This window comes from Gymnogyps californianus, chromosome 1 (genome assembly GCF_018139145.2).
Source record: "Gymnogyps californianus isolate 813 chromosome 1, ASM1813914v2, whole genome shotgun sequence".
Lineage (NCBI taxonomy): Eukaryota > Metazoa > Chordata > Aves > Accipitriformes > Cathartidae > Gymnogyps > Gymnogyps californianus.
Genome location: NC_059471.1, coordinates 189,524,750 through 189,551,969, shown reverse-complemented (window position 1 = coordinate 189,551,969; position 27,220 = coordinate 189,524,750). Strand labels below are relative to the sequence as shown.

Here is a 27,220-nt window from a genome sequence, read left to right as displayed (position 1 = left end):
CCAATGGAGTCTTTTGAAGGACCTAGTCGGGTTAGCAGGGCTAACTTATTAGAAGTCCCCACTGTAAATGATTTCTCTTCAGAGGACGAAGATGTTAAACCTGACATTAGACATCGTTTCTCTCCACTTCCCCGAAGGCGGAGTTCTGCTTCTTCAGAGGAAGAGGAGGCAGATACCCCCACCACCATCGCAAGAAAAGTTTCATTTGCTGATGCATTTGGGTTTGATCTTGTGTCTGTTAAAGAGTTCGATACCTGGGAAGTTCCAAATACAGGACAAAACAATGACACAGAAGATGAAGTCTTCCCTCAGGAGGAATATTTTTTCTCTCAACTGTTTACATTACCTGCTTCGCAAGAAGAACTTTTGCAAAAAGTGCGAGAGCAGAAAGTACTGTTGGAGTCAGTCGTGTTCCTGCCTGGGATTACCTGTATGAACGGCATTATACGAGTCCTCAATATATCCTTTGAAAAACTAGTGTATGTTCGAATGACACTGAATAACTGGCTCAGTTATTACGATATCCTTGCAGAGTTCATGCCTAATTCTTGTGGTAGTGAAACCGATCAGTTCTGCTTTAAGATTTCTTTGGTGCCTCCTTACCAGAAAGATGGAGCTAAGGTGGAGTTCTGTATACGCTACGAGACATCGGTTGGTACCTTCTGGGCAAACAACGACGACAAAAATTACACACTGATTTGTCACAAGAAAGAAACTGTGCCCAAGGTGGATAATAAGCCACACAAAGAGGTTACTGATAGACATCTTAAAGGCTGCTTAAAGACGACACAAAGCAGGTGAGGTTACACCTTAACTTTTGGTAATTTACAATATAGCTGGCTAATTCTAACTTTCTAAGTGTGCTTGCTGGAGCTAAGACTGCCCATGCTGTTTTCTTCTATTGTTTTTTTAAATGATAAATTAGACCAAGACTTACTTTCAGTAAAGCTCTTGTATATATCAACCAGTAGTTTTCTGCAGACAGATTGGTTGGGATAATAGTTTAATATATAGCATGCATGCCACTCATTTGAAAAGTAATGTGAGGGTCTATAAATTACAGGCTGTGTACCGATTTTGATCTCAATAGAATATAAATTGAGCTGATATCAGTGAGAGCTTTGCTCCAGACTGAGGTAGCTGTACAGTTAAAACACTTTACGTCCGCTTCCTTGGTAAGTCAACAAAAATTTAAAAGCAAAACAAATCCTGGGTTTTCACATGATTTATTTCATGGTTCATTCTCTACATGCAATTATTAAAACAGAAATGGCACTGGTGGTTCAGGAAGCTGATAACTCAGGGAAGGATCCTGTTGCAATTAGAATAGCTGGTACAAACTTTTCTGCAAGTGGTTGGGCTATTCTGCAAGTTGTATATTAGGGTAATAATTCCTTTTTCCTGCCACTGGTTGATGTTTCTGTTTCATAAATGGTGAAATGAATAATGATTTATAAGGCAGAATTGGTAATATATTAAAGAAAAAAGATATATAGAATTTATCTCACATATATTATTCTAATTAAATGTAGGCAAGTACTATGTTAATTATAAAGTGCCAGTGGTTAACTTATAACTTAACCCCACATAAAGAGAGACACTCAGGAATAGTAACTTTTGGCTTCCTACTCTGTTTTTAACTCCTTTCTGTAAGCAAAACAATGTTGCCCATGAAAATCTAATTCTCAATTTTTTGTTCACCAAATTTGCTATAAATCAGTTGGAGTTCTGCAGAACCGAATCTATATTTTACCTGCAGTGTCCTTTGCAATACTTAGATCCCAGAACCGAATTAATGTTGAGTTTTTAGTTCCTATACTCTTTCCAAATAAGGCAGTGCTGTTTGATTTCCCTGGTGCTCTTCCGCTGGGCTGAACTGGTGGGGAAGGGGAAACAAAACGGCAGCAGTGGTGGGAGCTTAAGGAGAAGGGAGACAGCCAGGGCTTCCCCTGTGCAGAATCTCCCTTCCCAAAACCCAGACTTGCTGCGCTGAGAACCTCTGCCAGCCCTCATTGCACGTCAGCCCTGTGAGGAGAGGTGCACAATACGGCTTAGTGCCTGCATCAACACCATGGTGTAGGAGCAGCTCTGGGGCTAACCGGAGGCCCGATTCATAGCCAGTCCACAACAGTCCACTGATAGGTGTCCCTTGGGCCAGCTCTGGGGCCACCATGATGATGCTTCCATGGGGGAACATCCCAGTATGTCAGAGCAGAGGGAACGATGCCTTTACCTGCCGTGTGGTCACATCCTGACATTTGTGCCTGGTTCTGTATGTCGTTTCTGTCCTTCAAGAAGTGTCACACGACCCATTCTGGGTAAATAAGATAGCCTGAGGTCCCCTGCCGAAGAGCCGTGCTATCAAATACCACAGGCATATGCAGGCAGTGTGACTTCAGCCTGAGTCCAGGTAGCCCACATGGAGCAGATGATGGACACGGAGAGCTGAGTCTTAATTTAGTGAGCCCTAGGCTTCCAGATGCTTTCAGGACTGACCTGCAAATTTAGATACAATTGGGCAGCTGAGGTTGAATGACTCCTAAGAGTTTAATTCCCTGAAGTCTCCTGTGACATGCTTAGTGCTAGCATAAATTGTAGAAATGTTTCTTCTGGGGGACCCTCTTTTACATGTATATGCTAAATGTATTATATGTAAGTCAGACAGAGAGGTATTTTAAAAAATGGGAAAGGAGATAACATGTCTACTATTTAACATAAAATTATCTTGTCTCTAATCAGAGTGTAAAGTTGTCTCCCACCATATCAGGCTGCAGAGGATTGTATATATGTATATATGGGTGTGTCTGTGGGTATACGTATATATATGTATATATACATATATGTGCATATTTGTTCATATATACACATACATGTATGTTTGTGATATTAAAACTAAAGTGGTCAGTTTCTTGTTTACATTAAGATCTGTTACACATTTTTGGCAAACAGTTAACTAACGTGCACTTTCAAGACCCTCTTTAGTGGCAGAAGGACATAAAGAGACCTTACAGTAAATGCAAAAATGAGCTGAAAGTATTTTTGGAATACGGTTTCAGTGGTCGCCAAGGCTTCTGAAAGACAGTTCTGGCAGATTGTAATCCAAGACCAATTTTATGCTACAGGGACTTCATTGACTTCACAGGAGTTACAGCTTTCACCAGTGTAAATGAGGTCAGCATCAGGGCCTTTCGTTTCAAAAGAACTAAGATGCCAACCGCCATTGCTCACTTGTTTTTCAAAGTGTCTTTGTACATGTTGCCCCTTTGAGTGAGGAGGAACACCCTGCAGACATCTGCAAAAGTACCTCATTATTCTCCTTCAGACCCTCATTAAAACTCCTTTGCTTTGATGTCTAGAAAAAAGCACAAGAAAAACAAACCCCCCAAAATTGGGAAAGTGAGGCTGCTGATGTGCTATGACTCCTTCATATCACGTTGAACAGTGCTGCCTGTTTCCCAGCTCTCCTCCACCAACCCGTCTCTCTCTCACCTCTTGTTTTATGTTCAGATGATAAACTCTGCAGCATTTGTATATGCTGTGCTGGATGTTTATAGAACGTTTAGCAAAGTGGGGGTCCTGGACCATAACTAGCTTGTCTTCGGAGCTGCAGCAATGCAAACAGATATACACAGAAGTAATAACAATTTTACCTATTGGTTCACACAATAAATATGCAGGTAAGGAATATTGCTATCCATGACCATAAGCTGGACGTCTTAAAGATTTCTTTATAGCAATCTGAATAGAAGGATATCTTAACAGGACACTTATTTAGGCCCCCATTTCAAATTTAGAAACCTGTTATAACTTTTTTTTTTTAAATCTTGGCTCTGAGATATTTATACTTTCTCTTAAAATGTGCAACTTACCTCTTCAGTTAAAAAAAAGGACTGTTAAAGAATTATGTTTTTTAAGCAGAGAGTCTGATCCACTCTAGGGCATACTTGTGTGGCTCATTAAATATCATTAGTGAGGATTAGTTGTGTTAGTTAAGTGAAAGGAATAATATGCACTTTCAGAGGAAGTTACTGGGGAAACACAGTATAACTGTATCATGTTACCCTTAAGAATATGAGCCAGGACAAAGTTGTGTGAATGAGGGCAATGGGGTGGCTTCTGACACCATTATTAAGAAATAAAATAAAAATGGACTTAACCCTCAAAAGTTGCACCTGAAAAAAATGATAGTGAAAAACAAAACTACATGGAATAATTAATGCTGAAAGCTGTCTAGATTTGGATATTCAGAACCACATGACTTAAAATCCTGCCTATTCATTCCACGTTTCATTTGCTTTTGCTTCTACGTCTAGGCATGAACAGTCTTCTCGTAAAGTTTCATAAAGTATTTGCTTCTAACTGTATTTTCCAAGGTAAAAATCTTTCCAACATAAATTTTAACAATTTTTGTGTTTTTCAAAAATCTTGAAAGGATTCATAGGCACAAAATATAGTTTGAAAAAATAACATTTGAATTAATTAATTTATGATTTAGTCTATCTGAAAGTGTGCATTTAACTTATACATACTCATAAATATACTTTGGGGAAAAAAATTAACTCCTAAAATTTTAAGGCTGTCACTGGAAAAGAGAGAGCTTCTGTCAGTAAACAGCCCTGATTTCTATCATATATATATACATATATCTAAACAGTCAGAAAAATGTAAATGAATTTTATCAGCTCCACTCTTTTTTTGTTTGACTCTCGTGCTTTCGGGACATGGATAATGATTCTGAACACAAATTTCTCCTGGTCCTCAGGTTTGGACCACATGATTTTGTTGTGGACCCCAGGCTCCTGCATCGGTCTGATCAGACAGGGACTGGTTGTGTGTTGCATGAGGCAAACTCCCGTAGAACATGCTGCATGGCGCAGTGATAACGACCTGCAAACCATTTCCCCCATCACTGGTGAGGCTGCACACCATTTCTGTGCTTGGTCCTGGTTTGCCATCTGTCAAGAGAGCAGCGGGAGCAAGAGCACAAGGAAAATGGCTGATAAGCATGAGAATTGTTTTACAAAAGGATAAAATGTGTATTTGGACTCCCATCCTCTGACAAGGAAGGGGGAGGCTAGTATTTTTATCGTAACTGTTAGAGTTATCCCCCTCTCAGCTCTCTGAGCCCACAAGTGTATCACTCTAAACTGATGTTGGTCCTGTGCTTTTTTTTCATAATTGCCAGACTGTACCTTTCTTTGAATGGTAGTACATCAATTCACTTCACTCCGTGATGCCACTTTAAAACAGAACACAAAATAGGGCAATGTCTCATACAAGAGCTGCTCTATGTACAATGCGTGATGAGAAGGAAGAGATTAAAAACCCTGGGTCTGTGGGCCGCCAATGCCAACTTCAGCAGCATAAATACTGAATGGTCTTAAAGCAATTGCCAGTGAGAAAATTTCTTCTGTGCATGAGTACTCTCCTGTCTTCAGCTGCTGTCTCATCCCCTTTCTGATGGAAGGCAAAGGAAGTAAGTTGCTGAGATCCAGCCTGGCAGGACTGCACTGTGCTCAGTCAGTCTTCCCCAGGCAGATGGCAGACCAGTGCCTAGGTTGCCCCGAGAAATGCAGTTCTGCATCAGCTCCTCTCGGCCTTTCCCACAAACCCACGATGTGATTAAAAAAAATCAAAGACTTCTGAGGAAGATGTTTGGAAACAGATTCGCATGTACTTTGCTATGAGGAACAACTGTATTATTCCCAGCTGGTCCATTTAAAATACGGCATTTAAATTATGTTCCCTTTTAATCCTTGTTCTTTTGATTATTGTACATCATAATCAGAAAGGGAAAAGGAGAGCAGAAAAGGTGTTAAAACACACATCTTCTTTGTGTACTGCTATGCAATCTCAAGGTTGTTTCTGGCATCTCAAGTCACAGGTTACACCTTAATCAGCATACAGATATGGGATTTGACTAAAGTTTATTACTATTATTAGGAAGTGACTGCAGTCACTGTTTTTACCAGGAGAGCAGCTGATAGAGAAACTATCCATTCACAGGGAGCCAGCTAAAAGCACCACTCCTCTGCTGTTCAGTCTGACCTAGTATTCCCAGCCCTTCTCTTGCCTCCTGGTCATTGCCAGTCTTTGCCAGTTGTAGAAGCGGGTAACACTGACACCTACCAAAATAAAACTTCTCCGGGTGCTTGAAGACCATGATTATCGGGGACACAGGATAATTATTTAAGGTCATCTAAAATATATTATTCAGACAAGTGGGGTAAAAGCAAGCTGTGGAACTGAGGCTGAGTATTAGGAATGCTTCTTAATAGTGACTCTAGAGTTATCTTTTAAGAAGATTCCTGCAGCCTTCCTCTCCAAAATCATTTAAAAGAAGCTAAGATAAACCACTTGAAAAATGTTCTACAGGGAACAAGACTACTTGGCCAGGAACTATGCGCAATGGTCTTTTTTCTATCTGTCTAATCACAATATAGGGCATACTTACTATTTGAACTATGAAATATATTAAAGACCCTAAAGATAGATATCTAAGCTAATGGCATAAGGCTTTGAATGCTATCACAGAAATGCCGAAGAAACAGGTGGAAGTTATGGATGAGAATGGCATGCACAGAGCAAATAGACACCTGCTAACCATACTGGTGGTCTCCTAATTGGAGAGTACCTGAAGACTGAAAAACTGTCTCATTTTTGCTTTTGGTGATTGTGAACTGTGCTGCCCATGTGCCATCCATTTATTGCACTGGAAATATTAAAAGAAGCTTCTAAACTTTTAAGTAACAACATATGAAAATAGCACGTTGCTTTATAGGCAATCTTAGTGTAGTATTTACTCTGGATCTTATTAGTGTCAGTGGTTTCTCGTTCATTTCGATGAATGTCACCTTAGAAACTGCTCTCACCAACTTATAGAACAGAAATTTGTGCTCTAATGTATGGGAAATAGTGGTTGCTATAAAGCTTTTTCACTTGTTTGCATAAAACCATATAAAACTGATGCTTTGAAATCTGAGTATCATTTCTCAAACATATGATACGGAAGTACTTGTAATTATACATGCATTGCTTGGCTTTACACTTGTAAGATTTTTTTTTGCAGTTGCTACAATTCCATCAGCTTATTTAAATATGCCAATACTGTAACAGTATTACAACTGACTCTTAGAGCTCTTCAATGCAGCAACTGGCTTGATCCTGCAATAGGCACAATAAATAATTTAATGAACATCAGGAGTCTCACTGAACTTTGTAGAACTCTGCATGGGTAAAACTATCCTTGAATGTTAATATTTATAGGACCGGAGCTTATTTCTACGCTCTTTCAGATCACTGATTAAGGGCCTTCGGACAAATAGAAATATATTGCTAAATGAACTCCTGTATTCCATTGTTCAGTGACTCTTTTGTTTAGGGAGATATCTGTTTTGCAAATTGAACCAGGCTGGTAATGACCATTTCAATACTCTGTCTCCTGTCCACTGTTCAGGTATTGCAGTTCATAAATGTTCAGTTGGAAAAAAATTGTTCCATTACATTCACCTTGACTTGGCTAAATGTTAGTCTTGAAAAGATGTTTAAAGTCAGTGAAACATTAACTGAGAGCACTGGCGTCATATTTAATCAATGCATTCACTACCGGTGTCATCTGAGCTGTTTATTCTGATTATGAACTTTAAGCCATGATCCAGCCACAGCACTGCAGCTCTGAAATTGAAGCAATTGATTCAGCTAGAGTGTAAGTCCAGAGAACCAATCGCCCATCATATTTTAAAGATAAAAAGTGGATTATCTTCTCAGTTATGAAAGATAGGAAAAATGGTCCAAACAAATACTTTGCAAGTTAAATGAAGTCCCTGCCTTAGGGCAAAGGAAGAGATAAGACCTTTTAAACACCATGGGAGCATTTTAGAAGTGGCTATTTGATCCCTAGGCCTTCAGTGACACACAAGAAAATATTAGTTGATATGCCAAAGCATAATGGGGGGCTTGGTTTTCTGACTGTCTCTCCACTCTCCTCCTGATCTATGGAACCAGCTGATACTTTGACACTAAGCCCAAAGATTTATTACTGCTGGTTGCTAATAGCAGTCCTAAAGAGCACTGAAGAGCACTGAGCTACACAACTGAATGTGAACTAGGTAAAGCTGGCAGGTTTTTCTTACCCTGCACTTAGGTGCACCAAGAGGATTTGCATTTACATTTTGCTTTGATGCATAATTATTGTCCCTGCAATAATGTTTATGGCTGCTGGACAATAAGCATAAGATGTTCAAGCCTGGGTCACTTCATGTTGTGGTAGAGGGTTGGGGAGTTTGTCAGTCTTTCTCTCTCGCCAGCTACCCTAGTAAATCTGCACCAGTGTCTCTTAGGTTATATTCCAGGTCTTCTTGATAGAAATATTGATACCTGTCACACAGCTGCCTTCTTGTTGTGTGGTAGTAAGACAGCTGTGAAAAAAAAAGGTTATAAAAGTCTCTTCTTGTCATGATAACACCTGGGAATTTTATCCTCTTGAGATACTTACTGAATTTACAATTGCTTTCCAAGATTTAGATCATAGTTGTCCTCTCTCAAGAACGACTGGCTAAGGCTTTTTGTGGTCACCCATTCTGTTCTCCTCCCCAGGGGTGGTATCTGTGTCTTAGTCTCACCTGACTGCCATCTATCTATATACAGTCTCTCTAAGGCATCTGTCACCTTCTTGCATACGTGCCTCAGCATACTGCAGTCAGCCTCTAGGAAACGACTCTCTTCTGACATTCCAGTAGGGGACGGCTCCTTCTCTATTTTTTCTACGTGAGATCCAGGGAAAGACCAGGTGCCACATATAGGCTAAGGTCTTTTTCCTCTCTGATGTATCCAAAATAGACACAACTTGAGAGAAGTGCAAGACCTGTTGATGGTAGTTGCTTTTCTCTCCTTCCATCTTTTAAAACAGTGGGAGAGAGAAGCAAGAGAAGAACAGAGGGGCTTTACCCACAACTCCTTTCTACAACACCATTTTGATACCTGATCATGCCTCTTCCAGACCAAATAGCGACCTAAGAAGCATATCCTCTGACCTTAGGCCAAGCCTAGCTCTCAGGAAACTTGACTCCTCACTCACCTTTTCCTCTTTTTCAACAGCTTGGCCCTGGAGACTGGCACCCCAATAGTAAGGTCCTGCATTGCTAATTCACAATGGAGCTGTCAATAGATCTTCTAACCCTGTTCAGGGAAGTCTTTCCTAAAGAAATTCTCTGTTTCTGAAGTAGTTAGCCCATTCTGTTGAAGGACTTACATAATTTTCTGACCAATCCGCGTATAAAACAGCTGTGTAACAAGACTTTTGAACTGGTTTCTTTTCAACATTGTTATGTGGCTATCGTAATAAAGTACAACAATTATGACAGAGCTATAAAAGGATCTTAAAAAAGTTGCAATCTTCCTGTTCATAATTGCTGTAACTTAATTTGAGGTATAACTGACTTATTATTGCTGTGGTTTAACCCTGGCCGGCAACTAAGCACCACACAGCTGCTCGCTCACTCCCCCCACGGAGGGATGGGGGAGAGAATCGGAAGAGTAAAAGTGAGAAAACTCGTGGGTTGAGATAAAGACAGTTTCATAGGTAAAGCAAAAGTCACGCATGCAAGCAAAGCAAAACAAGGAATTCATTCACCACCCCATCGGCAGGCAGGTGTTCAGCCATCTCCAGGAAAGCAGGGCTCCATCATGTGTAAGTTACTTGGGAAAACAAATGCCATCACTCCGAACATCCCCCCCTTCCCTCTTCTTCCCCCAGCTTTATATGCTAGGCATGACATCATATGGTATGGAATATCCCTTTGGTCAGTTGGGGTCAGCTGTCCCGGCTGTGTCCCCTCCCAACTTCTTGTGCACCCTCAGCCTCCTCACTGGTGGGGTGGTGTGAGAAGCAGAAAAGGCCTTGGCTCTGTGTAAGCACTGCTCAGCAATGATGAAAACCTCTCTGTGTTATCAACACTGTTTTCAGCACAAACCCAAACCCTAGCCCCACACTAGCTACTATGAAGAAAATTAACTCTATCCCAGCCAAACCCAGAAGAATTATGCATGTTTTTTTCTGCAGTCTTCATACCTACAGTCATGAGATTTGGGGATTAGACAGGGCTATACTGAAGGTTTGAGCCTGGCACCAAATTGGTGTTGTGTTTCTGGTTCAGACTGTATGGCACTAAAATCTTCAAATGGACAGGTATACATCTATATTTTTTTTAAAAATTGTACAAATGTTTTGTCATTAAAACTCAAGGTCTTTTTTAATGAGCTAGAAAATAAAGACTAATTTCTTGGGACTCTGTTTGCTTTGAGGCTATGATTATTCTCATCCCAAACCAGGCCAATGCATTTTGTTCTGTGCCACCTATGTCCCTGCTTCAATCATAAACTAAGACTGAAAAATGAAAATATTAGTAATTGGAAAATATAATCCCCTGGATAGCACCAATCCAATAATCTTAATAAAAATAGGTTTATTACAAACATTGCCTGAACCCTGCTGGGAATTATCTTTTCAGAAAAAACACTCAAATTCCCTTACAGCTGCTCTCTTGATCAATTGTCCCCCTCGATACTATTAATCATCATACTACATACCGCTTATTCTGAGCATCTTTTTCCACTTTGCTTTCCAAACTTCCTTTCCAATTTCTCCTTGTTTAGAAGCTACTGACAGTCCTTTATTGTCCTTTTGTAGGCCCACCTTTTCTCCTCTTCTGGTGTCAGCCCCTTTTCTTAGATGAGATGACCAAAACTAAGGGATATTTCCTCAAAGAAGTGGGGAAATACCATAGGTTAATATTCTCTTCCTCAAACATTTAAGTAGAGGTTCTTTGGGGCTCTATTTTCATGCAAAATGCTTATGAAGGTTGCTAAACTGACTTTCCTGATAATGCAGTCTTCTGTTCACAGCGTAGTTTCAAAATGGTAGCTGCAGTGGAAGCCTCCATTGCCATGCCAGCGTGCAAATATCCTCACCTACCACTCTAACGATGAGCGGGTCACTCCGTCTCCCTGCCTCTATCCTCTGTGTCCTGACTATCAACAAGGGAGCTAATTAGTGTCAGTTCTGTTTGTTTGGTGACACCTATTTACTAAGAACTAGATTGAGCCTTCTCTAACACCGCTAGTAGTTGAAGGTCGTATAAGAAAATCAGTCTTGCCTAGATTTGTAATAAGGGCTCTGATTTTGCGTACAGCTTCATTCTAATAGGATCACTTGTAATGGCTTAATATTTTAAAATATTATTCAGTAATTTCTACTTAATGTTCACACAGCTATTCATTTATGGCGGTTGATTTTCTTTACAGTTTTTGCTTTAATTTCTGAATCTTTTCCTGTGTGGTCTCAATTAGTTTGGAATCTAACAATGTAATTTAAATTATTGTTTTCTGCATTGTTTAAATTAAATTATTTTTCTGTTGTGCTTCTATTTTTTAAATACCTTCTGAAAAAATGAAACATATAGACAGAAGGCAATGATACTGCCACACATGACATGTAAGAGCAACGTCATTGTTCAGGCACACATAACATGACATCTCCACAAGGACGGATCATTTGAAGCTGAAATGCTCTTAGGCAGGAATTGGCCATATTTTCAGGTAAAGCCATCTGGCAAGTAGAAATTCAGGTGTGTACGTTAGGAACCCAGAACTGAGGAACGGTGCTTACTGAGCTTCAGTCGCCCTCTGCTTTGTTGTCAGCACAGACAGCAATGCTCTACGCCGCGCTCACACCGCTCTTTGCAGTCTTGGTCTGTCTGTAATTTGTGCAGCTGTTGGTTTCTGCTGTACCTAAGGTCTAGTTCCCAGGACTCTACCTCAAGTTCTCATAGGAGACAGTAATTTCAGCCTGAGGACACAGCCAGCTGCCCAGGCCCACAGCCCAGCCACCTCCCGAGCTCTGCTTCCCATCACCTCCCTGAACTTCAGCCTGGCGCCATCGGTTTCCAACACAGCTGTGATGCCCCTATCTAGCATTAAGATCAGCTTCTCTTAACAGTATGTAAAAGCCTGAAAACGACTTAGAGCATTTCCCTGAAAGGTGGTACAGCTGAGTACTTAGTTTCCCTGCAACTTTCTTTCAGAGCCACTTTACTGCTTTTTTTCCCCCCCTACTAATGGATTTGGTACTTCAGAGCTCACACATGCTGCAGTGCTGACACCGAATGCCTTTTGCTGGTTGCCGTCTTTGATCTGCTGCTCTCTTTGCCCTCTCCTCCAAACCCTGGGCAGACTCTCTCCAGCTCTGATTTTACGTGCCCAGCACCTCTGCCTTCTTGGCCAGTCACAATTCTGTGTCCAGTTGTTTGGTGCTCTCCCTGGGGTCTAATATTTGAATGTTATTTCATTGGTTTTTATCCCTATGTTCTACCTTAAAAGAGCAGACAACCGTTTAATTTTCTCATGCAGTAATGTCACTTTTCTTGTATTTTCTTCATATCTACCATAGTCTATCGCAACACGTCTTCTTGTAGGGTGCACATCTTTTTTTATGCACCCTAATCTTCATATGCTGCAAATCTGGTTTGAATGATTGAAATTCTTTGGCAATCATAAAAAACCTTATTCTGTATTTAGATGATTCCTAAGAAAAAAATTTATTCCCTTAATTTCTAGCAAATTCTTATCAATACCTTTATATACAAATTGTTATAAAGATAAGCTATTCTTATCTAATGGTTTCTAGGAGTTTAAGACTGTCTCAGCAGGAGTTGCTGAGGGATGAAACTTCTAATGATGATTTAAAGCAGTGAAGTGTGTAGGCTGAAACTGAAATAATTATTGCTGTAACCCTCTAAGCATTCTAAGTTCCTCAAGAGAAAATACTTTGTTCAGAACAGACCCTGAACAACAAAATGCTAAAAAAGTAAAATAATAAAAAAAAAAAAACCCTTGGAGCAGGATGATAATTTAGAACTAGAGTCAGTATAATGTGAGGATGTTCTCAACAACTGCTCACAAATGCATCAGACATCACAATTAAAAAGGAATAATAATTATGGCCCCATTCTAAAGTATGTAATATTCTATTCCATTCAATAAGCCATGAACACTTTAAAACCATCAGTGTAATCCACAAACCTATATTTACAACATTAAACTGGATGTTCTGCCTTTTCAATAACTGTCATCTCATCTCTATTATTTTCACCTCAGACTCTAATTGTTTCTTTTATAGGAGCTAACCTACCAGTGTCCTTGGCAGTACAGTTTATGGCTCATGCATTTACAGTAATTGTTTGGGCAATTTGCCACACAGTATAACAATCTTCACATCACAATCAGTTTTTATAATAAACAGCATTAGTTGTGAAAAATACAAGTGATGCATGATTCTTATGGTAGATAAAGGGCACTGAAGATGCCCTTTAGAAAAAGAAAGGAAAATGCTCAAGCCTTGAACTACTTGAGAAAAATACTGATGTCACAATAGAGCTAATTAATTTGATGGTACAAACAAGAGGGGGAAAGGGCCTTGCATTCATTAGCGTCAATTCCAAATGAGAGCATACCGTTCATAAAAATAATATTCTGCCTTCGTTTAGACAAAATGTGCAGGTAAACAAATCAGAAATAAGCACCAATTCATGCAATAAAAATGTTTTCACTCGTTAGCTTTATCAAGGCTCTTTCTCCTCCTCAGCTGCAGGGAGCTCGAAGCCTGGGTAGGTACAACTTGCAGGTAGACCTCTGGACGAGGCCGGATCCTGCTGCCCACCAGCCTGGCTGTCAGGCACGGCTGGGCCCTGGAGCCTCTACGCATGGTGCCCGTCTGCTCCTGGGAAGCTGAGCGCTTACTTAATGGCTTCTCTCCACAACACGTAGGTGGTTGCACATAAAGATGTCCCACCGCATGTGTCTCTGCTGCAGACATTTTGTAGCCTCTCAATTTCCAAGCACCCAGAAATAAGAGGTCAAGCATTACTTGGTGAGGAGGCTGTTTGACACACCTCCAGCAGGCACAGTCTCCCACGTTAGAAATTCTTCAGAGGAGAAATAAAGTATATGCCCTCTTATGCTGGTGCACAGGCAGGTAATCCTCAGCCTCCTTGTCATCTCCATGCCACCTTACAGACCCTGGCTTGTGCTGAGGCACAGTGAGGCGAAGCCCCAGGAAGCACAAAGGTGGCTTCAAGCCAAGGTTGTACCTCCCCTACTTGACCTAGGCTGTGAATTCTCTGGCAGCACCAGGGCTTGAGACTAATATTTATAGGGTGCTGGAACCATGTGTGATAAGAAATTGTGGAGTGGTTGTATTATAAGACTATAACTTCAAACTTCAACAGTTGATAACATGGTCATCAATGTAAATCAGTAGGAGGCTTGTCCCTATAGTCAGTTTTGGACTGAGCCTTATGGAGGCAAGGAATGAGTTTATCTGTACTCGTTAAATATTTAGTACATATACTCAGTGAGGGAGATAGAATAGAATTAACTACGGAGACCCCATTGCAAGAGAAGTCAAAGTCTGCACTTTGGAGATCCACACACTGGGATCCTTGACGGCTCCCGAACCCCTTTCGTGAGTTGTTATACAAAGACAGAGAGGCCAGGATGCGATTGGGATCTAGATCCCGGAGGGTGGGTGGGATGTATCTTCAGTGGTAGTCTCACCATGATAACGAGACCAGAATCAAGCTTATGTTTTTAACTTTTTTTAATACTACCAGCTTTTTTTCCCTTCTTACATTTTCTTCTCTCCATGAATTGGTTTTGCTGATGTTTTCTCCCTTGTCCCACTGGTATTTTAAGACCAGTATAAATAGAGCAATATTTTAAATGTAATTTTCCAGTAAGCCAACTGTTCAGGGAGGGTTATGTTAGTAAAAAAAATGTGTTGAATTCTTACTCTGCTGTGTCTTACAAACAATTTAATAGAACTTTAAAGCTCTGTTTAGAACTTTATACATATACAGTCTTTCCTACTGCTTTCCAAAATTCCTTCTTCCTTAGAAATGTATTTTTGTTGTATGTTCGTGGGTTTTCAATGACATTGCATACAATACTACTGAAGTTCAGAATTACACGTAGAAAATCCCTTATTGAGTTTCTCATCAAGGTTCTTTTAACCCAGCTCCTCCAAATGTTTTACAGACTTTCTGCTTCCAATGTGCACGCAAAATTTTTAAATAATTTTTGTTATTGCTTGGGTTTTCTTAAATAAATGTAGCTATTTCCTTCTCTGCTTCCTTTTGACATGACATCTGCTGCTAATGATACAAAAATAACCAAACCAAACTGCCAGCCCTTCCCTCCCCACGTGCCCCTCCTCTCCCCAGCTCCGTGGGGTTACAATTCTGTGCAGGATGCCTGTTTGGCTCCAGTGACATCTCAAACCTGGGCACTTACCTGTACTAATTTAATTTTTGCTCTTCTGCTTCTCAGTAAAACATAGCTGACACATTTAACTACTTCTTTTGAAGGATCTTGTATGTTGTTTACATCCCAGTGGCATCATTCTTCAGCAAGGCTGGCTATTTTTGGCACTAGATCCAAAAGCACTAGTTGTATTGAAGGTTGCTGCTGTATTTGGCTCCTCTTAGGTTTAGAAATCTGACCTGAACTTAAAATAGAATTACTATTTGCTTAGTAACTTCAAGCTTGCCAGCTCCTTTCATGAGGACATTTTAGTTCCACCTCAACTTCAGGGTAGAAGAGGTTTGTTTTGATTTTGAATCCACCTTGAAGTAAAAACCAGAAGCATGAAAGATTCTGTGAGAGCCTAAGACTATCTGGATTTTTAAATAAAACTGTAGTGAAAACTTTTTTCCCTCTTACATGTTTTTACTAAATATTTGAGAAATATGTACTTTAAATACTTTAACATTCCCATACCTCTTTAAATTTCAGACTAAATAATATATTCCCACATTTTCTTTTAAATATGAGATAGTATAAAATTGTTCAGGTTGCATTAATTTCAAGAGTTTTACAGGTACATTTTCATCTTTCCGTACTCTGTACTCCAACAATTTTAGCCTTTTCCCACATTCTGTATAATAAATATCTTGTGATTTAGGTATTAACATCTAGCATAAGTGGATATAACACAAAACAAAGTGAACAGTGCTGCGGGTTATACAAACATACAGACACAACTTCTGCCAAATATTGGTGTGTGAGTTAAAACTACGACAAGCTATAACAACCTCACCCATTATGAAGAGATTAGTAGCTCCTGGCTATAGTCCCAAACCTCTTTCAGACCAGACCAAGGCACCTGCTATTCCACAGTGAAATGTGCCCTCCTGAAAACATAACTCTCAGGGCATATAGCTGCAAAGGAGCATTTGAAATAGGGCTGGACTGGGACTATAGGGCGATGGAAGTCTTATCCCTTGGGAAATGTGTTGCATAATCCCGTTCACAAAAATATATTCATGTTTCCATACCAAGACCTTCTCAGTTTCTTGAGCCTGGTACTTGCAATGAAAAATTGCAGGATATACTTTTCTAATGCTTACAGATCTTCTTTTAAGTTTCCACAACAAATGTTTTTGTGAACTCTTTCTATTAATACATTAACAGAGTCTTGCTGCTTAATATCTTCTCTGCTTTCTCAGTATTTACCCCTTGCTATATTAATAGAGGGCATTTATTTCTCCTCTCAGACTTTATTTTGCTAGGCTGAAAATAGAAATGCTCAATTTGTCTCGATGGTTAATATAGATTTTTCATCCTGCCAGTCTTCTTTTAGTCCTCTTCTGCACCTGTTCCAGTTTGAATTAATCTTTCTTGAACATCGTATACAAATGTTCCAGAGAAGTTCTTACTAGTGCCTGGTGACGCAACACGAATATTTCTTGGAAATCTGTCATTACTGGGAATACCTTCTCCGACATATTACTGCAGAACTCTGCCTTTTTGTCACGGCCATCTAACACTGGTGGCTTGGAAATGTTTTCTGCCAAAAACAAACTCAGATTTTTCTTGTTCACCTGTTTCTTCCAATTTCTGAGCCCTCATTTTGTGGCAGAAACTCTTTCTAGTCCCTAAATGTATAACCTGGCACTTTATAATTTTGAATTTCATCCCTTATCTATTATTCTGATCCTCCAGGCCACCCATTTCTTTCAATCCTCCTCTGTGTTGGTGATGTCTCCCAACTTCCTATCTGCCACGGATTTAATTTAACTTTGACTTCTTGTGCCTTGGTCTGTAATAACATGACTGAGTAAGTCTGATTACACAACCGGTCCTTTCCAATTCCCTGGCGATGTCTGCCAGCTCCGTGCAGCCCAGCTTGTGGGGCCCCGCTTGGCACCGAGCCCCTCTCCCACCGCCCAACTCTTGTACTCATCTCCCTCTTCTCCAGTTTAATTAATAAATTTCCCATGTGGCTGCACAACAAATGCTTTAATGAAGTCCAGATAGATTAGCTAACTGATTTTTAGACAAGGGAAATATAGTAATCTTATCAAAGACAGATATTATCAGGTGAGTCTGGCATTTTTATGCCGTTTTCCATTTATCTGTATTTATTCTCTCATTTAAGTTTTGTTCTAAATCTAATGTGAAAACTTTTTGAAGACACCTGGGCCTGTAGTTGCCCTGAAACTACTTCTCTTCTTTTTCCTAAATATAGCTACTACTTTTCCTACTCTTCTGATACTGTTACAGTAGTATCAGGACCAATTTGACAGATTTGAATAACAAAGATTTTAAACCAACGTGTGATTTCCTCTGTTGGGTGTCTCAGTATTTTGGGTTGGAGATTATCTGCTCCTCTTAATTGGAGCATATTTAAACACCAAGTTCTACTCCCAGACTGGATGAAATAATATCATTTTCTAAATCTCTGTTCCTATCAGTTATGCCTTGTAAGATCTCTCTTCCTATAAGATTCTGCCCCACTACTAGCATTGCGGTAGACATGTTTAGGAGGTCTTTTGATTGTGGAGTTATACATAGATAATCTGAAATCTTGATCAAACCTCACTTTTAAAAAAAAATTCCTGTTTAACTTAAAAGGACTAATTCCAAAGCCTTGACATGTCTTACTTTATCCCAACCCTTTCTGAAGTCAAAGAAATATTGTTTATTGGCTCATGAATTTTTTTTTTTTGCATCACTTATACATTGTCTATCTATTCCTCACATTCTTAGGGTTCAAGTTTAACATTTTTTCTCTGTTTGGGATGCCAATTCCAGATAACTTTGGGACTTCTGAACTTCTTTGCATAATGTCCATCAAATTTTCAGTCCTCTCAGTCCTAGTAACTGGTCTCTGAACTTCTCGTTTATTCTTTCTAAACGCAAAATTATAGTGAAAACCTGTTTTCATTCCTGCTTTCTTTTTATCACTCAGTCCAAGTGAATGATAATTCCATCAAGAATGAATCATATGAGCATAAGTATTTTTTTTGAAACTGGTAGAAATTCTTAAGTTCCTGATGTACTTTATGAAGATGTACCCCATTCAGCTGAAGGAGAAAAAGCAACTGAGCTTCTGCAGGTATAGAGGTACTTATGCTGGAGGGGAACTGCATCAGTTGATATCATGGATTTTTCTAGCTTGCATTGTTGTCACAATGCCTGAATCACTTAAAAATAAAAAAGTAAACATTTTTAAACAGAACACAAATTTCGTGTCTCTCACTACACAATGTAGGCACATTTAGACCACCCTCCACAAGACAGTGAGATAATTAATTTATAAAACAAAAGCTTAATTAATAGTATAATTAAAAAATCTGCTCATGGAATTCTGATAGTGAGCTAGGAACTTTTCAGAGAAATATGGAGAAAAAACAGTCAGTCAAAAAACTTACTAACTAGACAAACACCTTCTGATTGCCACTGTTTGATGAAGGGGCTAATTTTTATTGGCTTTTGGGAATTATTTCAGTCTTTAGGGTGTACATATATTTTTGAGATTGTTCTGTAGTTGTATGCACCCGTAGTCTCAGCATCTTCATATCACTTCTTAGATTGAAGTAGTGCTGTTAAATGACTATTGTTTTATGCTCCTTGTCATCCTCAAAGACTGCAGTGTCAATATCCTCAATTTAAGTTAATTTTAGATTTCCCACTAGAATAATTATATGAGGACAGATATTTCTGATGTAGAAGTAAAATAAGGAAAATAACTGTTACACTGACTTTCCCTGTACTCAGGTGTTTGCAGGACAGGTGTGCACAAATAATGGGCTATAAACCAGCAATCTTTGTAAAATTCAGGGCAATATGCAAGAAGTTATGTTACAAGCCCTGCAGTGTGGATCCAGGCTGTGAGGATGTATTATCATTGCTATTTATTACCTACGTTGCAGTTGTGAAAAGAAACTTGTGGACCAGGGCTCCAGATGCTACTAGAACAAGAGCTAAGGACAAATTCAACTCTAATCACAACAAAAGTAAAACTGAGGGGCTCAGGTCACACACTGTGTGTTACAGCCCCAGCCACTAAAACTCAATAGCTACGTTCCAGTTTGAATTTAGTTGCAAGGTGAGATTCACTCAGCTGATTTCAGTTATCTAAAAACTTATGGTTCCAGCCTAAGGCAGTCACTGTAGGTTCCCTTTATGGTCAGTCTCTTCCAGAGGCAGAGAAGCTCCTTCGAAGGATATGTCACTCAATCTCACTTGTGGTGTCCATGACAGAGGGAATGAATCTCCCTTTGGAAGTGTTAATCTCTCACCGCTCATGATAGGAGTGATGTACACGACCGCCTGAGCACAGGTGCTTAGAAAACTAAGGCTAGATAGGGTAAACCCCATCCTGGCACATGCCCATAAGCATCCAGCTTGATGCAGCTTTATACTTGTTCATTTAAGGTTTCAGAAAATACATACTAAAGTACTACGCCTTAGCATCCTTATTCAAAGACTGTGTCTATATTTTACGCTGAAAAGTTTGTAATCAAAACCAAAAATAATCACTGGATAGGGAACACAGGGAACAGGAGACAGAATCTAATTTCTCTTTTCTCCAAGGAATGAAGAGTGAGCTAAAAAGTAAGGGTCCTGTTTGTACATCCAACTTCAAGAGCAGTAGGCAAATCTGCCCTCCAGTTTCTCCTAAAATGGTCTGCATCCTGGTAATTTGGGTACTTTTTGGATGTGTGTGCAGTGTGGTTTTTAATCTCATCAGAGTGTGATAGAAGCTGAAAGTGCCACTGCATCTTGGGTGCAAGCTCTGGCTGCCAATGGACTATTGTGTTAGATATGGGCATCAACGTCTCCCCTTCTTCTGGGAATGCTGCATGACAGAAAAAAGTGGGTCAAATTCCATTCCTTTAAGAAGTAGAGGGCCCCATCTAGCAGCAAAGGATGCTATCCCTGCTTCCTGAGAGTTGCATCTGCATGGCTGGATGCTGCAGGTAGCCAGCTACATTCAAAGAAAAACTTTGAGACACTCTTTTTTCCCACCGCATAGCAGTAGAAGGTTTCCTGCTGTGCCCATGTGGTTTTGGGATCATTATTTTGGGGTGACTGACTCAGCTCATGCGTTATACATGTCTTGGTTCCTAATTCGGGGCTTTTACAGACACCCTATTAGCACCTAAATGCTTTAATGCATCTGTCTCATGGTTAAGCCCCAACCTACACAGTGTCTAGGCTTATGGAAGCAGGTGGGTTAAAAAGATGCAAAAGGGCAGAAGAAGATGTAACACTAAGACAAGCATTTGAACGGTAAAAAAAAAAAAAAAAGTATAACTAATAAGCAGTAATGATTTACCTTAAACCCCCCACAGATCTACTGAAAATAAGGGCCTGGCTCTGCGTGCCTTTTCAGGATGAAATGCAGGTTATAGCAATTGCTGGCAGGGGAAAGTACAACTCGGTGTGAGCAGGACAGCAAGAAATGTGCAGAGGCTATGCACGTACCAGAATTCAAGAGTGACATGACATTCATATGGATAGCAAGAATATTCAGCATTATTGCAATTAATGGTGAAAAAGAACTGTTGAGAGAGCGTTAAATCTTGTGCTTCAAGGACAGCTTCTAACAACAAAAGGCCAAGAGGAAATTTAATAGGGCAGTGCAAATTACTCCAAGCATTTTCCCACAACAATGTTACATCTTCCCCTGAAGTATCTGATGGTGGCCAGTGTCAGAGATCAGATGCTAGACTGGCAGGATCTTCTGTCTGCTTTAGTCTGGCAATCCCTATAAAGGCTGGATTTTAAAAAGTTGGTGACAGTCGACGTCTAGGTTCTTTTAACAGAGTATAAATTTAGCATCCTCCTTCTGAATTAAGCATTTAGGTGGCAGAGTTAATGTTATATCAATTCAAATGAAAGACGCTAGGAGAAAATAGAAGGGAAAAGATTAATATTTGAAAATTAGAAAGTAATTTCCAGTAACAGAGGTGGACGGCTGGTTGAAAAATGCATAAATTAAGACCTACAGAAAAAAAATTGCTCCTCATAGAGAAATCATTAGGAGCGATATAATAATTTACATTTTACATAAGTGACATTCTTTTTACATTTTTTTTTCCCCTTTCAACTAAAGGTTACATCCCTATAAGCACGCAATTCAAACTGCTATCACTTTGCATTGATATTGATGAGGACTGCAGGCACTCAGCATCTCTCTGTAGGTGTTTGTCGTGTTGGACCTGACCTTTGTTTTCACAGCCAGCAAAGCAACAGCAAAAATTGCACCAGCTGCAGGGAAGCAGAATTTGTTCCTGCCGGCCAGGCATAGCTTAGCAACAGGATTTATACTGTATACACGCAGGGAGAATCTTTTGATTTATTTCAGGTAACAAAGATGTCTTTTTCCAGCAATCTCTGTATACATACAAATATTTGAAAAACATAAGCGAGAGAGAGGCCCGGTCTCCTGAACACATATATCCTTCCAGACCCTTGCCTGACCCCAAAGTTATGCTCTCCTGTCACTGACCCACCTAATCACCTTTGTGCTGCTTTCTCAGAAAAGGCCTGGGAAAACCCATCAGCTTTGCAATGTAATCTGAAGGTCAACACATTTTCATTTTCTTGGCCAATTCTTTCTTTGACTAAGACTTAATATCAGGTCACTCAAAAAAAGCTACATTTTACAAAGCTGTTATTTTCAGAATTTCAAACAGCATTCAAAATTTTATGTAATTAAGTAGCGGTTTTTATGTCTGAGTCTAAGAGAGATTACAACAGTAATTTTTTCAGAATAACACAGGAATTTGCTTTTTGTTTAACAGCAAAGAAGAAATGTTGGCAACATCTGATGATGAAACATGGAATAGTTCAAGGACTCCAGGTACAACACCCGGTTTAATTAGTTCTTCCTTACTGCACGTGTTAATTAAAAAATTAAAAACAACCTCATGGAAATTATTCAAGTATGTTTTTGTTAACTCTTCAGACACAAACATCCCAGAAATTGTTTATTCACAAGCAGAAGACAAAGACACCAAACCAGCTAATGAAAATATAAAAGATAAAAATGCAGAATACAACCAGGGTGATCACGAAGATGATGAAAAAGAATTAGAATTGCTGGTAAGTGTTATACAATTATATCTACAGTATTAAATGATTTGAATCCATTTATGCTTCAAAGCTGGTGAAATGCCCCCTTGTAACAGAGCTGACTGATGTACTAATTTACAAATGTAAAGCCTTGGTCTGTACTTTCATTGAATCTCTAACTGATTCAACAATAGAAGGTGCTTTGATTTCAGCATAGTGCATCAACTTTTTCTGGTCTTAAATTAATGACTTCTCCCTTTTACTTCTTTACCAGAGGCTCTAAATGACAGTTTGAAGGAATTAGAAAAGTACTATTTAAAAAATCTCCCCTCCTAGTCTCTAGGATGGGAATATTCTTAAATAAATGCTTTATATTTGGTAAAATTCTTATATTTATGGTACTGTTTGCTTTTGGGGTTTTTCAAAGGATAACTATGTAACATGCTATATGAGCAAAATAAATATATATATATTTATATTAGCAGATTTTTCCATATCAGTATTTGACATTAATTTTTTTATAATAAATTTCACACTCAGTGAACATTCAATCTATTTGGATTTGTGTGTGTGCCTGTGTGTGTGTGGTTTGGCTTGCATTTTTCAGTATGAAAGAAAAAATGGCAATAAATGAGACACGTACAGCAATCTATTATTCTCAGTGTCTGTTCTCAGCTCATATCATTTGGGTGCATAGATTCATAATCATAGATTATAATAGCTATCACCTGTGAAAATGTGAATGCCGAATCAGACAGGAGAGGAAGATGAGAACCATTCTTTTTTTTCTTATTGAGAGAGAGAGAATAAATTCCTCTTATTTGAATATAAATTTTTCTTGTCTTTTACTTTAAAAAAAGTTGAAAATTGTTGCCTATTGTGGGACCTTTCACTGCCTGAAAGGCAACGTCTCCTTTTTTTTTTTTTTTAATGGTGAAACATAAAAAAGAGGACCTCTAAAATCCCTTGTTGTTCTCAGTCCACCCTGTTACAAAAAGCAGGATCAAATATATCCGTTTGTTTATCAATTGCCAGGATTGTCCGTACAATAAATGAAGGGGGAGCTATAATTTAGATGTTAATTTGCACTATGCGCTCTTTAATGAATTAAACAATGAAGGCTTATAATAGATGGAAATACAACCAAATCTTTGAAACGCACAGGCATTGGCTCACAAGACAGCTGTGCAGTTGACAAGTAACATGAGCCTTATGTGAGAAGAAGGGGAAATCGTAAGATTTGCATATAATTATTGAGATCATGCAAATGTCAGTTATGAGGAGGGGAAAAAAACACAGGCATCTCACTGTTAAATCCTGACAGTTGGCATCACTGAAGAACTCAAATACACTTGAGCACTGGTTGGCAGAGGGTCATTAAAACAGAATTTGCAGAAACATTAGCTCCCTCACTTTTCTTTGAGTGACGTTTTACTATTAATAGTTTGCAGAGGCTTTGCAGAAAACATATTAATAAGAGAAACTGTAATGGGGGTATCTACAGCAAGTGCAAATGCATAAAGGGGTGCCTAAGAAGCTAGCCTCTAATTGATCAGCTAGTGCTATCAGTGTGACTATGCTAAAGTGAGAAGAGAGTGCAATGATAAGCAGGCATAGCTGAATAATACAATATGATATTTGGGAGCTAGGAGGGAGAGTGATTAGTTTCTGGCCTTTTACTTCGCTAATCTCATTTCCAACTCATGTCTTACCAGATTGTCTAAAAACAGTCTGGTTTGAAGCCTGTAAAATGGTCCCTGAGAGAAATAAAGCACAGATAATCCTTACAGTATTTGTCAGTGTGAAATGTGTCTTTGTTTTACTGGACAATATTGTACATTACCAGGCTTTGATGTACTGTATCAATGCCCTCATTTAAGTGCCAATCCTCCCCCCTCGCCCCACACCTCCCTCTTTCCAAACCTAGAACCGAATATATAGAGAATGAATTAGCCTCCTTTTAAGGGAATATTCTCTTCAGATTTAATTTGTATAAAATGCACTAGCAGCTTACTGAACTCATGAATAAAGAGAGAGGGTTCTGAATGCTATTTTATTTCCTGCTCCTTTCAGCACCACCATAAAGCTCATTACCTATGTTAAAAAATACATACAATGCAAATTTTGCAAATGGTTTGGAACACGTTTCCATAAAAGCTTTGTTACTGAAAACAAAACTTTCCATAACGAAATCCTGCCTCCTTCATTTGGCATATTTTTGCAAAGCGCTTTTTGATCATTCCTTTCTATTCTATTGTTTCAGCTAAATCAGCACTTCATAGGAGCTAGAGGTACCTCTTCCAGAGATGAAAGGAATTTATACACAACAGAACCAGTTAATTTTGCAAGTGAAACTGAAAGATTGGAGAAAAAGCTAACCTGTATAGAAAGAAGCAGTGACTTGCACCCTGTGCCTATCAGTTCCTCATCTGAAAACACTTCACAAGAGATAGGAGGAGAATTAAAAGATAAAATTAAGTATTCCCTAAGAGATTATAATAGTCAGCCATCAGGGAAGGAAGTCGCTGCTGGCTCGGTAAACAGTGGTGAGCGGTCTTTGGAATGTACTGGTACCAGTGAAGGCCTTTTATCAGCAAAATATTTTCCTGGGACAAAGCAGAATGAGGCTGTCGATATTACGGTTACTGTCTCAAGCCAACAAGGAGAGAGCTACACAGATATTTCAAAAGGTGATAGTGCCTCGGGAAATAAGATGATGGAGAGGTTATTCATCAGTGAGGATGCTGCTGATACCTCAAAAGGGGCCTGTGAAACGAGACCAGAAACCATTTCTCCAGAGCATGATGAATCCATGCAATTAAATGCATGCATAGCAGGGACACTGGACGGCAATGCTAATCCAGCTCCGGAGCACCAGGCGCCACAAATGTCTCACCAAACTCTGGATTCATTGTTGTCAGACGCTGACAAAAATGAAGGAAAAATCAAGATGATTGAAAGCAAAGTTCGGGTACATTTAAGCGGAGATTTATATGCCGACAGTTTTGCACATGCTGATGTCTCAATAGATTCCACAAAAAGCCAATATACGCAAAAAAAAGGAGTTGGTGAAATGTCAGGAGAAAGCTACAACACTGATGCAGGGAAGGAGAAGAAAGTCATCGAAGTAGCAGACTTAGCACTAATCGGTGAGGAGGAAGCACCCAAGCCTTTCAAGTCACATAGAAAACATGCTGCCAAAGCGTTGAGCACAACGCCTCTGTCAGCCGAAGACAACAAACAGGCACCCAGGCCTGCACAGGCAGATCCCCCGGCATCCTCTCCGGGGGATGAAAGGAGAGCTGAAGACACTCAGGAACACAGAGGATTCACGAGGTTAAAAGACAGAGGAAAGTCAGACAACACAAATAAAGGAAGACTGATAGGAAAGGAAAGCGAAGCAAACCCCGCGGAGCAGACGTGGCAAGAAACCGGTAGCGAGGTTCGGTGGGAAGCGAGGGGGAACACAGGGCCTTGGAGTACAGCTTCCACGAAGGAGTTGTTTACCTGCCAGGAGGCAGAGAGTTGTGAAAAGTCTTCTGTCTCCGAGCAGGGTATTACAGAGGAAGCAGAGGCAGGTACAGCTTATATAATTAAAACAACATCAGAAAGTGCTCCAGAAAAAATGTCTGCCAGTGAAAAAGCAGTAATTGCTAGGCTACCTCAAGAGACTGCACTAAGTGACAGGCCCACAGAGGAAAAGGAAACAGCGTTTGATACACATGAAGGGAGAAATGATGGTTCACATTATGCTCTTTGTCAACTCAACACAGTGGGTGTATTATATGACACTGAATTTGAAAAGGAATCAGTTTTAGGTATTTATAATGCATGCGTACATGAAACACTGCAAGGAGAAACGATGTCTGTATGCAATAGCAGGGAAAAACGTGCCAAAGCACAACCAGACATCAGCAGTATTCTACCTGTAGGAGAAGCAGTAAATGCTTCTGCTACAGGAAAGAAAGAAGATTTGCAGCAGGGTTTATATTCAGAAGTATCTAAATGTCCCCTGAGCACCCAGAAGCATTTATACAGTGAGGAAGCAGAAGAGCTCTATAGGGAAGAAAGCCACGTTGGTACACTTTCCTATTTATGTGCTAAAGCTGAAACAAAAATGCCACCTTCTGGTACAAATGCTGTGCCCAGTTACCATTACAAAAGTTCTTCAGTGGCATCTTCTGAAGGGTCCACTGTGGCAGGAGATACGGAGCATCTGTATAGACACTTTGAATTCAAAGTCATTGACAAGATTACTGCTGAGTCAGGGTACGATTTAAACCTATCGACTGAAATGACATGTATTAATAAAAACCTCTCTCCTGAAACTGAAAAAAAAGAAGTACCTTCCACTTCAGACATAGCAATTTCTACAGAAGGAACAGGAAGGAATATAGGTCAATGTTTCCATCAAGCAGAGTTCAAACAAGAGAAGTCATCAAGGCCAGAGGTTTTCATTAGTAAGCCTATCGAAGAAGTTGGAGGGACAGGCTCTCAATCTGACCATTTAATAACTGAGGGGAAAACGCTAAACTGGCTTGATGACTCACAGAAGGAAAGCCAGCACCTTTCTGATTCTGCAGATATCTCTAACCGGAAGAGTGAAGCACTTAAGTTACCTACTGAGTCTCCAGGTTTAAAACATATTGCTTGCAAAATCTTTTATTTCTTCGTCTTTCTTCTGTTTGCTGCAACACTCTACCACTATGATTTGATGGTTTGTCTTGCACTCTACCTGTTCTCCTTGTATTGGCTATACTGCGAAGGAGGAAGAAACAAGGAGTCTGTCAAGAAGGAATAA

General features: G+C 39.6%; 1 protein-coding gene across 1 annotated transcript; it reads left to right on the top strand.

Moving 5' to 3' along the window:
- Window positions 1–3: 3 nt before the first annotated feature.
- Window positions 4–27,220, top strand: PPP1R3A (protein phosphatase 1 regulatory subunit 3A). Its single transcript, XM_050915115.1, has 4 exons — window positions 4–797; window positions 22,149–22,207; window positions 22,313–22,449; window positions 24,683–27,220. The coding sequence occupies exons 1-4, from the start codon at window positions 4–6 to the stop codon at window positions 27,218–27,220; spliced, it is 3,528 nt and encodes a 1,175-aa protein (XP_050771072.1).

Coding starts and splice junctions, on each gene's coding strand:
- PPP1R3A (XM_050915115.1), top strand. CDS start 4: ATGGAGTCTTTTGAAGGACCTAGTCGGGTTAGCAGGGCTAACTTATTA. Junction 798..22,148: donor TTAAAGACGACACAAAGCAG/GTGAGGTTACAC, acceptor TTTGTTTAACAG/CAAAGAAGAAATGTTGGCAA. Junction 22,450..24,682: donor AAAAAGAATTAGAATTGCTG/GTAAGTGTTATA, acceptor CTATTGTTTCAG/CTAAATCAGCACTTCATAGG.